This window comes from Heloderma suspectum, chromosome Z (genome assembly GCF_057233095.1).
Source record: "Heloderma suspectum isolate Gila_16-S chromosome Z, 16-S_ref, whole genome shotgun sequence".
NCBI lineage: Eukaryota > Metazoa > Chordata > Lepidosauria > Squamata > Helodermatidae > Heloderma > Heloderma suspectum.
In genome coordinates this window covers 14407856-14424031 of record NC_139476.1, presented here as the reverse complement: position 1 = coordinate 14424031, position 16176 = coordinate 14407856, and the positions used below count along the sequence as shown (strand labels likewise).

The 16176-nt window shown below is 47.0% G+C and overlaps 1 protein-coding gene across 2 annotated transcripts; it reads left to right on the top strand.

Annotated features, from left to right (window-relative positions):
• Window positions 1-350: 350 nt before the first annotated feature.
• Window positions 351-10043, top strand: UBA52 (ubiquitin A-52 residue ribosomal protein fusion product 1). Of its 2 annotated transcripts, XM_084825419.1 has the most exons (6): window positions 351-394; window positions 714-752; window positions 3280-3401; window positions 6247-6333; window positions 8175-8277; window positions 9826-10043. In XM_084825419.1, exons 3-6 carry the CDS (start codon window positions 3299-3301, stop codon window positions 9917-9919), a joined length of 387 nt encoding a protein of 128 aa, XP_084681545.1. In that variant the 5' UTR covers window positions 351-394; window positions 714-752; window positions 3280-3298; the 3' UTR covers window positions 9920-10043. The 2 variants fall into 2 exon arrangements, with proteins under 2 accessions (XP_084681545.1, XP_084681544.1); XM_084825418.1 differs by lacking the exon at window positions 714-752.
• Window positions 10044-16176: the final 6133 nt, after the last annotated feature.

Genomic DNA, 16176 nt, shown 5'->3' with positions numbered 1-16176 from the left:
GATAACAATGATAATAACGACACTAATAACAGCACTAGTAGTAATACTGATACTAATGGCAACACCGGCCGGGAGGCGGAGGGGCTGTTCGTTTGTCGCCCCCCGTGAACCCGGAAACTCGGCGTCGGAACGCAGCGCGCGTCCCTCTGGCCGTCTTGCCTCTACGGCCTGAAGAACCGCGCGACCCCCGCGGAGCTGGTGCGCGGCGACGCGCGGCGCAGGGAGGGGCGCGCCGCCGCCGCCTCGCGGCGACCTGAGCGAGCTCTGTGGCGCCGCCTGGCGGCGGGCGGCCCAGGGGCAGGGGCGGAGGCGGGCGTGGGCCTCGTTTCCGCTTCCGGCCGGGGCTCGCTCTCTTTCCGCTCGGCGACGAGAGGCAGAAGGAGGCGCGTGGCGGGTGGGTGGCGGCGGGGCCGGGGCCTGGGGGCGGCGGGGCCGGGGCCGGGGCCGGGGCCTGGGCGCCCGGGCGGGGCGGCCCCGCTCCCCCTCGCCCCGCCCGCATATTTGTGTCGCGGCTCCGTCTTCCCCCCCGCGTGAGGCCGTCGGGCCTGGTTGTAGAGGGCAGCGTAGGGCCCCGCGCGCGGGCGCGTGTCTGCCGTGGGGTGGGCGGGCGGTGCGCGGCCGGGGAGTTCTGCCCCCTGTATGAAATCTGCCTTCTCTCTCTCTCTCTCTCTTTATATATATATATATATTTGTGTATATGAATATCTGTACAGGGGGAGAGAGATGTAGAGAGAGGAATGAATATAAAACAGGTAAAGTGTATGTCTTTGTAGATAGATAGATAGATAGATAGATAGATATATAGAGAGAGAGAATGCATATGTGCAAGATAATTTTATACAGAAAGGCAGAACTTCCCAGACTTACACTCTCTGTGTGTGTATATATGTATGTGTGTAGAGATATATATATATATATTTGTGTATATCAATATCTGTACAGGGGGAGAGAGATGTAGAGAGGTATGAATATAAAACAGGTAAAGTGTGTATCTTTGTAGATAGATAGATAGATAGATAGATATAGAGAGAGTAAGTCTGGAAAGTTCTGCCTTTCTGTATAAAGCTAATGTGCATCTCTGTGTGTGTGTGTGATCTCTCCCTAGAGTGCATGTACAAGATAATTTTATATTATATAGTTTCTGTATGTGAATAGCTATATGATCTGGGAGAGAGAGAAAGCTCTCTATATATATATGGGGAGAGAGAGCACAGGGGTATAAATATAACACAGAATAGTGTGTCTGTGTATATTTACATAAAGAATTAAGTCTGGAAAGTTCTGTCTCTCAATTATGTATAATGTATCACACATTATGTGTAGAGGTATAGATGAAATATACATAGAGTGCCTGTATGGAGAGAGAGAGAGACAGAGAGAGAGAATGGAAAATTCTAACTTTCTTGCATAAAATGTGTGTGTGAGTGTGTGTATCTCAGTAGATAGATAGATAGATAGATAGATATTCTCCCTAGTGTGTGTGCAAGATAATTCTAGATAATATAGTTTCTGTATGTGAGTATGATATGTATAGGGAGAGAGAGAATGCAATAGATATAGAGAGTGAGAGTGGTATAAATATAACACACAAGTGCATCATTAAACTATGGAATTCGCTACCACAGGATGCAGTGATGGCCACCAGTTTGGATGACTTTAAAAGGGGGTTGGGCAAATTCATGGAGGAGAAGGCTATCAATGGCTACTAGTCCTGATGCCTCCAGTACCAAAGGCAGTGAGCCCGTGTAAACCAGTTGCTGGGGAACATGGGTGGGAGGGTGCTGTTGCGCTCATGCCCTGCTTGTGGGTTTCCCGTGGGCAGCTGGTTGGCCACTGTGTGAACAGAATGCTGGACTAGCTGGACCCTTAGTCTGATCCAGCAGGGCTCTTCTTAAGTATAGTGTGTGTATCTGTGTGTGCAGATACATAGAGAGAGAGAAATATAGTAAGTCTGGAAGGTTCTGCCTTTCTGAGTAAAATAATATTGCATATATAGATATATGTATTCTCTCCCTGTATATATACTACGCATGTATGTGTGTATAAATATTGCGAGATCATTTTATATAGAAAGACAGAACGTTCCTGACTTAAAGGCATTCCCTTTGACATCAATGGGACATGTTAAGTATGACTAAGTGGATTTAGCACATAGTGTGAATGCATGTATATACACAGAGAATTTTATAGCTATAGATAGTTTGCATAGAGAACTATAACCCTGTAGGTATAACTACTTACTGCATGTGTGTTTCTATAGAGAGAGGGGGATTATTTTATTTCTAGAGTTATAACTTTATATAGAGAGAGTAACTGAATATAATACAGTGTGTATATATGGGAGAATTTTATAGTGTGTGTGTTATTTCTCCCTTATATTTCTTTCTCCCCTGCCCCCGTGTGTGTGTGTGTGTGTGTGTGTGTGTTTAGGGAGAATGGAGACCAGGACGAGAGGAATGGTAATATATTTTACATGGAGATAATACCTTGGGCACAATCCAGCCAAAGACTATCACTTCTAGGTTCCATTGGTCTCTGGGAAAGTTAAGCATGGGCTTAAATCTCACTCACTGAAGTGATGGAACTAACGGCACAAATCCTGTTTGCATGTTTACTCGGAAGTAAGTCCCATTGTGTTCAGTGGGGGTACTTCCAGGTAAGCATACATGGAATTGCAGCCTTTAGGATGCAGTCCTATGCATATTTAGACAGAAAAAACTCCCAGCATGCCCCAGCCAGGACTTTTTCTGTCTAAACATGTGGCATTGTGCCCTAAAAGTGTTTTAACTTTGGCTGAATCGTACCCAATATGATTGTTATATTATAATTATGATGACTATTTTGCAAGCACAGATGGTGGCGGCTGTCATTACTTGATGTTAATATATGGAACATAATATCTGGGAGTTGCAGTAGGATAATAGTTAATCTTTAGCATCTCTGAAGTACTCACAATGCAACATGCTTGTCATTGCTTAGCACAGGAGAGGATGATTTGTGGCCCTTCAGATGTTTAAGACTACAACCCCCATGAACCCGTGCCATTGGCTGTGCTGGCAAGGGCTGATGGGAGTTGTAGACCGAAATATCTGGAGGGCACAAGTTGCCCACCTGTGGCTTAATCAGCAAGAGGTAGTTTAGTGTTGTAAAGTAGAGCCCTGCAGTTGACCTCTGCCACGAACTCTCTCAGCCTTTGTTTTCCCCATCTGTAAAATGGAGGTAATGATACTGCTGGGTTTAACCACTGCTCCTCCCATGTCTCCTTCCCCCACCCTCCAGGTGACACTCAGCGGCCACAATGCAGATCTTCGTGAAAACCCTTACAGGCAAAACCATCACCCTTGAGGTGGAACCCAGTGACACAATTGAGAATGTTAAGGCAAAAATCCAGGATAAAGAAGGTACACACTTAACCCTGAGCTTGCGTGCTACCCAGCCGAGAAACATGCATGCATCAAGTAGGAGAGAAACATGTAGCTTGGGTGGGGGATTTGTCAAAGTTCCGGTGCTACTACTGAAAAGGCCCTGCTCTTGGTGGGACTTAAAACTGGCTTCCTCATACATTGACATTCAAAGCAGAGTTGAGCTCAATCTTGGGGGAGGTTGATACAGGTGTGGGGAGCTGCTGAGGCCCCAGCTGCATGGGGCTTTCTAAACCAGACCTGACATCTTGATTTGGCATCTCAGTGTTCAACACCCTCTATCAGTAGGGTTCTGAATAAAATGAGAAGTTGCCCTTGGATGCAGTGCTTTAAAAGGAGGAAAGCCTACCGGTTATTGCCAGTGGGGAGTGGCTGTTATTTGATCACATTTGTGCTGGATACAGTGCTGTACTGGTGACTCATGGATATTATTGATTCCAGCAGTCAACACTGCAAGTTGAGTCATTTTAGATTCCAGACTTGACTTCCCCGACCTGGTGCCCTCCAGATACTTTGGACTACAAATGCCAGCAGTCCTCACCCGTTGCTTATGCTGGCTGGGAGTTGAAGGCTAAGAAGATCCTTCACACAGTGCATAGTTAAACACGATGTAGCGATGGCCACCCATTTGGATGGCTTTAAAGGGGGATTGGACACATTCTTGGAGGAGAAGGCTATCAACTGCTACTAGTCCTGATGGCTGTGTGTTACCTCCAGTACCAAAGGCAGTGAGCCTATGTACAGCAGTTGCTAGGGAACATGGGTGGGAGGGTGCTCATAGAATCATAGAATAGTAGGGTTGGAAGGGGCCTACAAGGCCATCGAGTCCAACCCCCTGCTCAATGCAGGAATCCAAGTCAGAGCATCCCTGACAAATGGCTGTCCAGCCTCGTCTTAAAGGCCTCCAGTGTGGGAGAGCCCACCACCTCCCCAGGTAATTGGTTCCATTGCCGTATTGCTCTGACACTCAGGAAGTTTTTCCTGATGTTCAGCCGGAATCTGGCTTCCTGTAACTTGAGCCCATTATTCCGTGTCCTGCACTCTGGGATGATCAAGAAGAGATCCTGGCCTTCTTCTCTGTGACAACCTTTCAAGTACTTGAAGAGTGCTATCATATCTCCCCTCAGTCTTCTCTTCTCAAGGCTAAACATGCCCCGTTCTTTCAGTCTCTCTTCATAGGGCTTTGTTTCCAGTCCCCTGATCATCTTTGTTGCCCTCCTTTGAACCCTCTCCAGCTTGTCTGCATCCTTCTTAAAGTGTGGTGCCCAGAACTGGACACAGTACTCCAGATGAGGCCTAACCAGTGCTGAGTAGAGGGGAACTAGTACTTCCCGGGATTTGGAAGCGATGCTTCTATTAATGCAGCCCAAAATAGCATTTGCCTTTTTTGCAGCCACATCACATTGTTGGCTCATATTCAGCTTGTGATTGACGACAATTCCAAGATCCTTCTCACTCGTAGTGTGGTTGAGCCACGTATCCCCCATCTTGTAACTGTGCATTTGGTTTCTTTTTCCTAGGTGCAGAACTTGGCATTTGTCCCTATTAAATGCCATTCTGTTGTTTTCTGCCCAGCGCTCCAGTCTATCCAGATCACTTTGAATTTTGTTTCTGTCTTCCAAAGTATTAGCTATCCCTCCCAATTTTGTGTCATCTGCAAATTTGATCAGCATTCCCTGCACCTCCTCCTCCAAGTCATTAATAAAAATGTTGAAGAGCACTGGGCCCAGGACTGAGCCCTGCGGTACCCCACTCGTTACCTCTCCCCAGCTTGAGAAGGTCCCACTGATAAGCACTCTTTGAGTCCGATTCTGTAGCCAACTGTGGATCCACATGATCGTTGTTTCATCTAGCCCACTTTGAGCAAATTTGCTCATCAGGATATCATGGGGCACTTTGTCGAAAGCTTTGCTGAAGTCGAGGTATATGATGTCTACAGCATTCCCACGGTCTACAAGGGAGGTGACTTGATCAAAAAATGAGATCAGATTTGTCTGGCAGGACTTGTTTTTGACAAATCCATGTTGGCTTCGAGTAATCACGGCATTGATGTCAAGGTGCTTCCAGATGGATTGCTTTATGATCTGCTCCAGAATTTTCCCAGGGATTGATGTCAGACTGACTGGTCTGTAGTTCCCAGGTTCCTCCTTTTTACCCTTTTTGAAGATAGGGACAACGTTAGCCCTCCTCCAGTCATCTGGCACTTCCCCGGTCCTCCATGATTTCTCAAAGAGAATAGACAGCGGTTCTGAGAGTTCTTCTGCCAGTTCCTTTATTACTCTAGGATGCAGTTCATCTGGCCCTGGAGATTTGAACTCATTCAAAGTAATGAGGTGTTCCTTGACCATATGCCTGTCGATCTCAAGCTGCAATCCTGCCCCTTCAGCCTGTACTTCGCCTTTGCCAGGGGGGTCATAGACCCTCTTTTGGGAGAAGACTGAGCCAAAGTAGGAATTGAGCACCTCAATTGCTCAATTCCTCAATTGAGGAATTGCTGTTGCACTCCTGTGCTGCTTATGGGTTTCCCGTGGGCAGGTGGTCGGACGCTGTGTGAACAGAATGCAGGACTAGATGGAGCCTTGACTGATCCAACAGGGCTCTTCTTATGTATCTGTGAAGGCTGCTGTAGACTGATTAGTCTTATGCCATCTTTAGATGGCTGGCTGCAGATTGCTGGGACTTGTAGTCTAACATATTCAGATGGCATCACATTGGGAAAGGCTGACAGGAGAATACTTTAATGTCAGTTGTTGATACGCATGCAAGCCTCCATACAGGCAGAGAAGATGCCTGCTGACCTCCCCGTGAAACCTCTGCTTTGCAGGTATCCCTCCCGACCAGCAGCGTCTGATCTTTGCGGGGAAGCAGCTGGAAGATGGGCGCACACTTTCGGACTACAACATCCAGAAAGGTATGGTTCCGAGACAGAGGACCACCTTGTCGTAGTGGCAGAAGCTAAGTTGTCTGTTGGTCACGGTCGGTTTCCCGTGCAGTGTGTCACCTTCGCCTGTAGCAGGCGTACAGACTGGAAGTGCAGCACGAGAAGAAGCCAGTGGGTTTCATTCCCTCTTGCAGCTTGCAAAGAGTATGGATTCAGATCACATGAGGGGAGATTCCCACTGACTTCACTTGCTTGGCATGGAGTGAGGCCCTAAAAAGTGTGGTGTAGTGGCGAGAGTGTTGGACTGGGATGTGTGAGATCCGGGTTCGAGTGTCCACTCGGCCCCGGAAGCTCACTGGGCGACTTTGGGCCAGTCGCAGACTCTCGGCCCAATCCACCTCACAGGGCTGTTGTTAGGATAAAATGGAGAGGAGGAGGATTATGTAAGCTGCCCTAGCTTCCTTAATGAGGAAAAAGGTAGGATATAAACATAATAAATTCAATAAATACATAAATAGTTGCCTGACGCAGCAACAGCTACAAGTCCAAACATAGTGCTGAAAAGTGAAGGTGCCAGAGCTTAACAGTAGAGCACATTCTTTGCACCCAGGAGGTCCTGGGTTTGATCCCCGGCATCTCCAGGAAAGGCAGGAAAAGCCCATGCCAGAAACCCAGGAGAGCCATTGCTGGTCAGTGTCGACAGTACTGGGCTAGATGGACCAAGAGTCTGGCAGCTTCCTGTGTTCCTGCGGCCTCCACTTAGAATCTTGCCGAGGCCTCAAGTAACGTGTTCTCTCGGCCCTGCTCTCGGCCATTTGGGGGCGCTCGCTTGCTTTGGCCTGCCTTGCCGGAAATTGCTTGGAATGCACGCTCAACAAATGCCAAGTCAGCTTTCCCCAAACTGCCACCCTCCTGATGTTTTGGACTGCAACTCCTGACCATTGGCCATGCTGTTCAGGGCTGATGGGAGTTGTAGTCCAGCAACCTCTGGGGAGCATTGGATGGGGAAAGCCAGTGCAAAGTAATAAGGTGCAAGAAGACGTGCGTCCTCCCCAAACTCCAGTTGTGTGTCCTCCAGAGGAAACCAAGTTGAAGGGCAAGTTTTTAACTGCTTTTAATTTATTTGTTTTATACTTGTTTAATACATTTTTTAAAATCTTGTAAGTTGCCTTACACACCATTTTTTGTTACAAAGCTGGGGTATAACTTAAATAAATCTTTTCCACAGCCTATCACACAATAAATGGCCAGCGTAGTGTTGTGGTTAAGAGTGTCTGGCTAGGACTAAGGAGACCCAGGTTCAAATCCCCACGCAGCCTCCATGAAGTTCGCTGGAGGACTTCTGAGCCAGTCGCCTAACTGACCTCGCAGGATTATTGTAGGATAAAACTAACTGGGGGCCGGGGGGGAGAGAACAATTACATACACACTGATGTGAGTAGAAGGGTTGGAGAAAGATGTAAAAAGAAAAAAAGAGGGACTGTAGTTCAGTGGTAGAGCAGGTACTTTGAATGCGGAATGTCCCAGTTCAGTCCCTGGCCTTTCCAGTTGAAAATGGAACAGATGATGGGGGAAGAGCCTTCCCTGCCTCAGGCCCTGCAGAACTGCTGCTGATGAGAACTAGATGGACCAACAGCCTGGCCAGTGTAAGGCAGACTCCGACGTTGTGAACCCTTTGTTTTGCCTACACCTTGGCATGCTGGGCACCCTGAACAGATGGCCTCCTGCGCTCCACGTCCCTGGATAGTCTGATGTACAGTTCCCAGAGGCTGGGAGCTCTGGAGTCGGGTTTCTAGGCTGGCTGCTCCCCCCTCCGCTTCTCAAAACGCCAGAGCAGGCGGCTAACTCGTCTCCTTTTCCCTCCTTGCTAGAGTCCACCCTTCACTTGGTGCTGCGTCTCCGCGGAGGGATCATCGAGCCTTCCCTTCGGCAGCTCGCCCAGAAGTACAATTGCGACAAGATGATCTGCCGCAAGTAGGTGTCACGCGGCTGTGGGGTTGTGGGTGAGGGCAGGACATGGAGAAAGGAGAATTGCCGTCCTGTAACCCTGGGTGGGATGGAGGCTCAGGCCAAGGGGGTGTGTTGAAATCAGGCAGTGGGGACCATTCGTGGCAAAGGCCTCATAAGGGCCAGAAGCCTTTTAAAATGGAAGTATGCCTGGGCGGCAGCTGGAGCCCACATTTAAGGGTGTGGGTGAGGTCCTCAAGCCAAATCTGACCTCCCCCCCTGTCCAGCCTTCCAGTGTTTCACAGACAGCCCTGTCCCCCGACTTCCAGTCCCTTGGTGGTTTCTGGGCTTCTCTTGCAGTTTCTTCCCCCTTCTGAAAGGTCAAAATGCCTCTCTGAAGGCTTCATTACTGGCAGTAACAGCGTTAAGCTAAAATATGCTGGTGGTTTTGACCCCGCCCACCAGTGGAATGTGATTTTCCCCAGATGGAATTCAGCCCTCTGGCTGAAAAAGATTAATCACTCCTGTTTAGGGAAAGAAAGTTATGGTGTAACAGGTTACATGCATCTCCAGCTGAGAGTTGCCTTAGATCAGCCTTCCCCAATCCGATGCCCTCCCCGTGTGTCAGGCTACAACTCCCATCATCCCCAGGCACCATTGCCATATAGTTGCAGTCCCGATACATCTGGAGGGAGAGCAATTGGGGGAGGCTGATCTAGGAGGCAGTGATGGGACTCCAGGTCCCATCAGCCCCATCCAGAATGGCCAGTGCTTGGGGCAGATGGGAGTAGGGATGTATGGACTGTGTAAAATCCGCCCCGTCTGTGTTTTGCGGATTGTCGGGTGCCTTTCGTTCCATCATCTGCCCACAGACAGATGCAATTTTTTTTTCTGTCATGCGGAAAAATACGGAAATAATTACATAAATATTTACATAATTTACCCCAGTACGTAACATTTAGTGTATTGTCCCCTACTCCATTCTACGTTTCCTCAGCAGAAACTTGCATATTTTTCTACGGATTTGTGTGCGCAAATTTCAGGAAAGTAAAAAAATCATCCGAAAGTCCATGGACTCCGCAGGGCCTGAGGGGGTCGCTCTGCAGCGGATTCCGCAGGTCGGATTCTTAGAAATCCGAGCTCATCTTAATACGTCTTGAATTTCTCCAGCATCCCTAGATGGGAGTGACAGCCCAACAACCTCTAGAGGGCCACAGGTTGCCCACACTCCTGATCTAGGGAGAACCACTTAGGCAGCTTATTAAATTTAGCGGTATATAAATGTCACAAATAAACACTCCCATTTATGCAAGAGGAGTAGAGGCCTGCCTGAAGTGTGTACACCCCAGGAATGCTTCATGGATTTCTCTGGAACATAACAGAGTGGGGGGGATCCCTCTGTAGGCTAGTCTGTGTTTTCCCACCACCAAAGCTAGGATGTGTGCCCCAGAATCTTTGCAACACATAGGGCTTCCCTGCTGGAGAAAACGGCTCCTCCACAAAGCAGGGCAGTTCTCTGAAGGGAAGAAAATTTGGGGAACCCTCAGCCTCACACCTGTGTGTCTTCCCATCCAGGTGCTATGCCCGCCTGCACCCCCGTGCCGTCAACTGCCGCAAGAAGAAATGCGGCCACACCAACAACCTGCGTCCAAAGAAGAAGGTCAAGTAAAGAGTATGGCAGAATTGTTCCCTTTTCCATCCGCCAGCTTGTCCTGGCACTGTTGCAGTGAAATTATTCTCCGGTCCTGGAGAACTTTTCCCTGCCTGTTAAAATAAAACTTTCAGTGCACCAAGCAAGGGTATTTTCGGCTCTTGATTTTTGTCTGTGCAGTGGTTGCGTACTATGTAAGGGGGGCCCAAATCTTCACGGTGGGACATGCTGGGAGTTGTAGTCCAACAAATCTGGACAGCACCAGGTTGGGGAAAGGCTGGCCCAAAACATCGAAGTGGGACACAGTTCACCAACCAGAGCAAAAGAAAGTATTGACTTTATTCTCTACCCTACACATTAAGGCTGCAGTCGGGTGCGCTCTTACCCCAGGAGTAAGCTACCCTGAACACAGTAGGACTTCCATCTGAGTAAAAACGAATAAGATGGTGCTTTAAGTAGCTCTAGATACTTACGAACTCTTTGCAACAGCTTCCAAAGCTCCTTTTGGGGGATGCTGATCCCTTACCAGGGTACTTGTGGGGGGCAAGAAGAGATTCAGACTCCCCGATTTTATACTATTTATCTGAAGAACATTTACCCTACTCACCACGGTCTGGTTCTCGTTCACAAAGCCCTAAACAACTCAGGCCTGGGATACTTAAGAGATTGCCAGACCTGCCTGCTCAGTTGATGTGCTCCTCGGGAAATACCTGCCTGGTGGTGTCCAAGATATCAGAGGACCAATCCAGGATGGCTCGGAATAGGGACTTCAGTATTGCAGGGCCCAGTCTCTAGAACTCCCTAGCACTGCAAGTGAGGGAGGTGCTGTGACCCTTCTTGGTTTTCGGTGGCTACTGAAAACATACTTTCTCCAACCAGCATTCCCAGCACAGCAACACGGTCTTTACACAGACAATACACAGTACTGAATTATGAATGATAAAAGACAAAGAAGGCAGGGACCTAACAGACGCAAATGAGATTAAGAAGAGGTGGAAAGAATTCACAGAAGAACTATTCAGAAAAGATCTTAATGTCCCTGACAGCCATGATAGTGCGGTCACTGAACTTGAGCCGGACATCCTAGAGAGTGAAGTCAAGTGGGCCTTAGGAAGCATTACTAACAACAAAGCTAGCGGAGATGACAGTATTCCAGCTGAGCTATTTAAGATCCTAAAAGATGATGCTGTTAAAGTGCTGCATTCAATATGCCAACAAATTTGGAACACTCAACAGTGGCCACAAGACTGGAAAAGGTCAGTTTACATTCCAGTTCCAAAGAAGGGCAACGCCAAAGAGTGTTCAAACTCATTTACGCTCATTTCACATGCCAGCAAGGTGATGCTCAAAATCCTACAAGCTAGGCTTCAGCAGCATGTGAACTGAGAACTACTGGAAGTACAAGTGGGGTTTCAAAGAGGCAGAGGAACTAGAGACCAAATCGCCAACATTCACTGGATCATGGAGAAAGCAAGAGAATTCCAGAAAAATGTCTATTTCTGCTTCATTGACAATGCTAAAGCCTTTGATTGTGTGGATCACAAACTCACAAATTTTTAAAGAGATGGGAGTACCAGACCACCTTACCTGTCTCCTGAGAAACCTGTACGAGGGTCAAGAAGCAACAGTAAGAACCGGACATGGAACAACCGATTGGTTCCAAATTGGGAAAGGAGTACGACAAGGCTGTATATTGTCACCCTACTTATTTAATTTATATGCAGAGAACATGAGAAACGCCGGGCTGGATGAATCACAGGTCGGAATTCAGATTGCTGGGAGAATTATCAACAGCCTCAGATACGCAGACGATACCACCCTAATGGCAGAAAGCGAAGAGGAGCTAAAGAGCCTCTTGTTGAGGGTGGAAATGGAGAGTGCAAAAGCTGGTTTGAAACTCAGCGTTAAAAAAACTAAGATCATGGCATCTGGCCCCATCACTTCCTGGCATATGGAAGGAGAAGAAATGGAAGCAGTGACAGATTTTACTTTCTTGGGCTCCAAGATCACCGCAGACAGTGACTGTAGCCATGAAATTAAAAGACGCTTGCTCCTTGGGAGGAAAGCTATGGCAAACCTAGACAGCATAGTAAGAAACAGACATCACCTTGCCGACAAAGGTTCATATAATCAAAGCTATGGTTTTCCCAGTAGTAACGTATGGCTGTGAGAGCTGGACTATAAGGCAGGCTGAGCGCCGAAGAATCGATGCTTTTGAACTGTGGTGCTGGAGAAGACTCTTACGAGTCCCCCGGACTGCAAAGGAGGTCAAATCAGTCCATCCTAAAGGAAATCAACCCTGAGTGCTCATTGGAAGGACAGATCCTGAAGCTGAAGCTCAAACATTTTGGCCACCTAATGCGCAGAGAAAACTCCCTGGAAAAGACCCTGATGCTGGGAAAGACTGAAGGCAAAAGGAGAAGGGGACGGCAGAGGATGAGATGGCTGGATAGCATCACCGATGCAATGAATATGAACTTGAGCACGCTCCGGGAGAAAGCGGAGGACAGGAAGGCCTGGCGTGCTATGGTCCATGGGGTCACGAAGAGTCGGACACGACTGAATGAACAACAACAGAATTATGATCTTATACCATAGTTTTGTATGTCTCCTAGGCGTTCCTTTTAATATAAGCAAATCCATAAATATTGTTGAATAAATTAACAAGATTCCCTGAGCAGCTTACGAAGATAAATCATAAGTTCTCTGCCATGTCAGGCTTACAATCTAAAAAAAAAGACAAAAGCAGGGGAAGGATTGGGGGGGGGGGAGGCAAAACAAACTGGCACGGTTCTTGGCAAGATGACACCCTGTGGATCTTCTGCTGCAGGATGCTCAGGGTTTTTTTAAAAAAGGGTTCTCCAAGAAAGCCTTGCATGTCAGCCTTCCTAGAAGTGGCTGTAATGTAGCTGGAAGTTGTTTACTACAAGAGCCTAGCACCTGCCTGGCTAGTGTCCAAACCTTGTTTCAGGTTGGGGGTTCATCCTGCATGGCTGGGGTGTTCAAGGTGAGAGGGATGGAGGTCATGTGGGAATGACTTAGTCATACTTAAGAGGAGACCTATTGAAACCAATGGAACATTAGCGTGTCATGACTAAGTCCCATTCCTTTCAAGGAGTCTATTGCTTGAAGTATGACTGACTCTGGATCCAACCCACTGTGTATACAAATACATCTGAGTTACCATATAGATCAGGGATTCTAACGAAACTCAGAAGTGGCCAATTGCACTGAGCTTCAACAACAGCAAAAAAAACTAGTTAAAGGTACTATACACCCATTTTGCAGGTAGGAACACCAAAGTGAAGAAGCGCTTGGTTTTTACTCCGTTTTGCTTGCTATTGTTAAACCATGGAGTCAGAAAGTGTTGGCAATCACTGCAAATCCCCCAGAGATCTACCAGTAGATCCCAATCTTACTATATTTATACCTTGCCTTTTTCCAAGAATATAATTAAAATTGTATTAAAACATTAAAACAGCATTTTAATCTTATCTTCTCACCCCTGAAATAGAGGAGAGCAATAAGACTAGCTGGGGGATTCTGGGAGTTGTGGTCCAACACATCTGGAGGGATCCAAGTTAGGGGAAACGGCTCCAGAGTCTGTCTAGAGAAGTTACCACACTTCACATAACTTGGGTAGGAAACCTGGTACCTTCCAGATTTTTGGAGTACAACTCCCATAACACCGACCATTGGCCATGCTGGCTGGGTCAGATGGGAGTTACAGTCCAAAACATCTGGAGGATACCAAGTTGCTGCATCCTGACATGAGCAAGGAAAGAGGCACCCCACCGAATACAATGTATCTTACTTCTGTGTAAGCATGCATGGGCTAGCACTTTGCAGCTGGCGTCTTAGGCCCACTTACTTCAGAGTAAATCCAACTGAATTCAGGTAGGCAATTTGTCAAGTACCCAGCAAGGCCATCACAAAATGACAATATGGACATTAAACAAAATTAAGGGGGGGATTTTTCATGAAGAGACACAAAATAAAATGATCAGCATAAAACCTCCCTAATTTTCTTGATCTTGACAAAATGTTCAACCCACACAATAATAGTTTTGGGCTTCAATCCTATATTTACCTGGGAGTAAACTATTGAACTCAATGGGACTTACTTCTGAGTAAACATGTATAGGTTTGTGCTGTAAGGCTGCAATCCTATATACACTTACCTAGGAGTAAGAGCCACTGAGCTCAGTGGGACTTACTGCCGAGTAGGTTATACGATGGCACTGCTAGATCTTTCTAATAATTCAGTGTAATGTAACAGCAAACATGCATATCAGGTTGTGCTTGAAAGAAATGCAAAAACAGGCAAGAAGAGAAAGTTAAATGTAGCAGGCTGAAGAATTTCAAAAGGTGCTTAAAGCACCAATTCCATACACACTTACCTGGAAGTACATCCCACTGAAGTTTATGAGACTTTCTTCTGAGTAGACATATTACAGCTGCGGTAGCCAGACTTCACGTTTATGGGATCTACTTTTATCTAGCCCACTTTTGCCCCAACCTGGCACCCTCCAGATGTGTTGGACTGCAATTCCCATCATTCCCAGCCAGCATGGCCAATGGGGGTTGTAGTCTAACACATCTGGAAGGCACCAGGTTGGGGAAGGCTGATTTAGCCTGACTAAGAGTTCTGGAAAACTTAAAACCTTGCATGGTCCTTTGGGACATTTTGGTTGGTCCTAGTAAGGGTATCGTTCAACTGTGGATTTGGGAATTTTTTTTTTCTCATGAACCAGCATAGCTAGCATATGTATATGCGTGTTAGGAATCTGTTTTGTTTTTCACAAAAAAACCCCAAGGTCCACCAACCAGAGCCAGGTGCAAAATAGCAGCTCAAGAAGGCTTGCAGAACAATGGTGCCTCTGAGCATATGCTCGGCCCAGGGATTGATTGATTGATTGATTGATTGATTATGCTTTTAAACCACCCAATAACCCATCCAAGTTCTCTGGGCAGCGTACAAGAATACATTAAAAACAACAAATGCCAACTGTGAAACAATGATTAAAAACCAGCACAGCTTCAAACCAAGATAAGATCAGCAGCAAAGAGTAAAAACACCACAGCGCATAAAAGCAAAGCAAAACTAGCGGCAAGAAAAGTGCAGTGAACTAAAAGCACTGAAACCAGTTCTTAAGTTAGGTTTTCAGTATCAGATCTGGGGCTCACAGATGCATATACTTCTATTCCCCCACCCCTCCAAGCTTTCTTGATTTAAGCAGCCTGATTTAGAAGGGCTGGGGGAAAGAGCCTTTTTGTTGTTACCATTGTTACACACTGGGAGTTGTGACAAGCCATATGTCTGCACCGCCAACCAAACCAGGTAGGACAAGGCTGTAAGGCACCCCCACGATGCCTGGGCATGTTTTGTTCAGACAGCCAGGATCCTTTTGCTAATCTATTTCAAAGATCTACCATCAAATCCTAACCTACTTTCTGCAAGCCTGTTTAAAGAGATGCGAAGGTGTTGCTATGAGCCCGTCAGGCCTGCAGGGGGCAGCAGAGGGCGCTGCTGCAGAGGCCGGCATTGGCCGGCAGGAAGCGCAAGGTGCAGAACATAGAAGTTAAAAGTTGTAGACTGAACCACTTGGCTGGTTATCGCTTTCGAGTCAGCTTTTTAATTTTATTTTTTCTTCTCACTGGAGAAATCCAGGATTTTAGCACAGCAGTCGTGCACCCCCCCCCCAAAAAAAAACCCCAGCATTAAAGACAGGATGTTTTGCTCTTTCTAATTCAGTTCTTATTTTATATGAAATATTACGTCCTTCGCCCTAGGGAATAACAGCATTGGCTGACATTGCAGGGTTGTTGTAAGCTACTGTCTCCATTTTTACCTGACCTCCAACCAGCAATAGGGATATACATATATGTGCATGTGTGTGTCTGTCTGTCTGTGCGTGTTCTTGTTGATTTGGGGAACTTTCAAAGCTTTACCATCTGCATGCAACTGAATGCTTCAACTGAAGGAGACTTTTGCTGCAGCCTGTGGAGTGTTTTGAAGCACAGAGGGGTTTGGAGGCCAGGAACCCAAACTAGCATCAAGCCCAACCTCTTGACCTGCAATATTTTACGGCAGCTCACACTGCAGGGTTGGTGTAAGCGTGTCTCACAGTCACAGCTTCAATTCAAATGAAAACTTAGGGAATAACAGCACTGGACAACACTGTAGGATCATCATAAGCTACTCCCTCAACGTCGGTCTGACTTCCAACTTGCCGTAGGGGTATAAGACGGCTCGACTACATTGCAGGGTTGTT

What these genes read in the sequence shown, in the direction of transcription:
- UBA52 (XM_084825418.1), top strand. Translation starts at nt 3,299, where the DNA reads ATGCAGATCTTCGTGAAAACCCTTACAGGCAAAACCATCACCCTTGAG. An exon ending in AAAAATCCAGGATAAAGAAG is followed by an intron (nt 3,402 to 6,246) that starts GTACACACTTAA and finishes TCTGCTTTGCAG; the next exon opens with GTATCCCTCCCGACCAGCAG. An exon ending in GGACTACAACATCCAGAAAG is followed by an intron (nt 6,334 to 8,174) that starts GTATGGTTCCGA and finishes CCTCCTTGCTAG; the next exon opens with AGTCCACCCTTCACTTGGTG.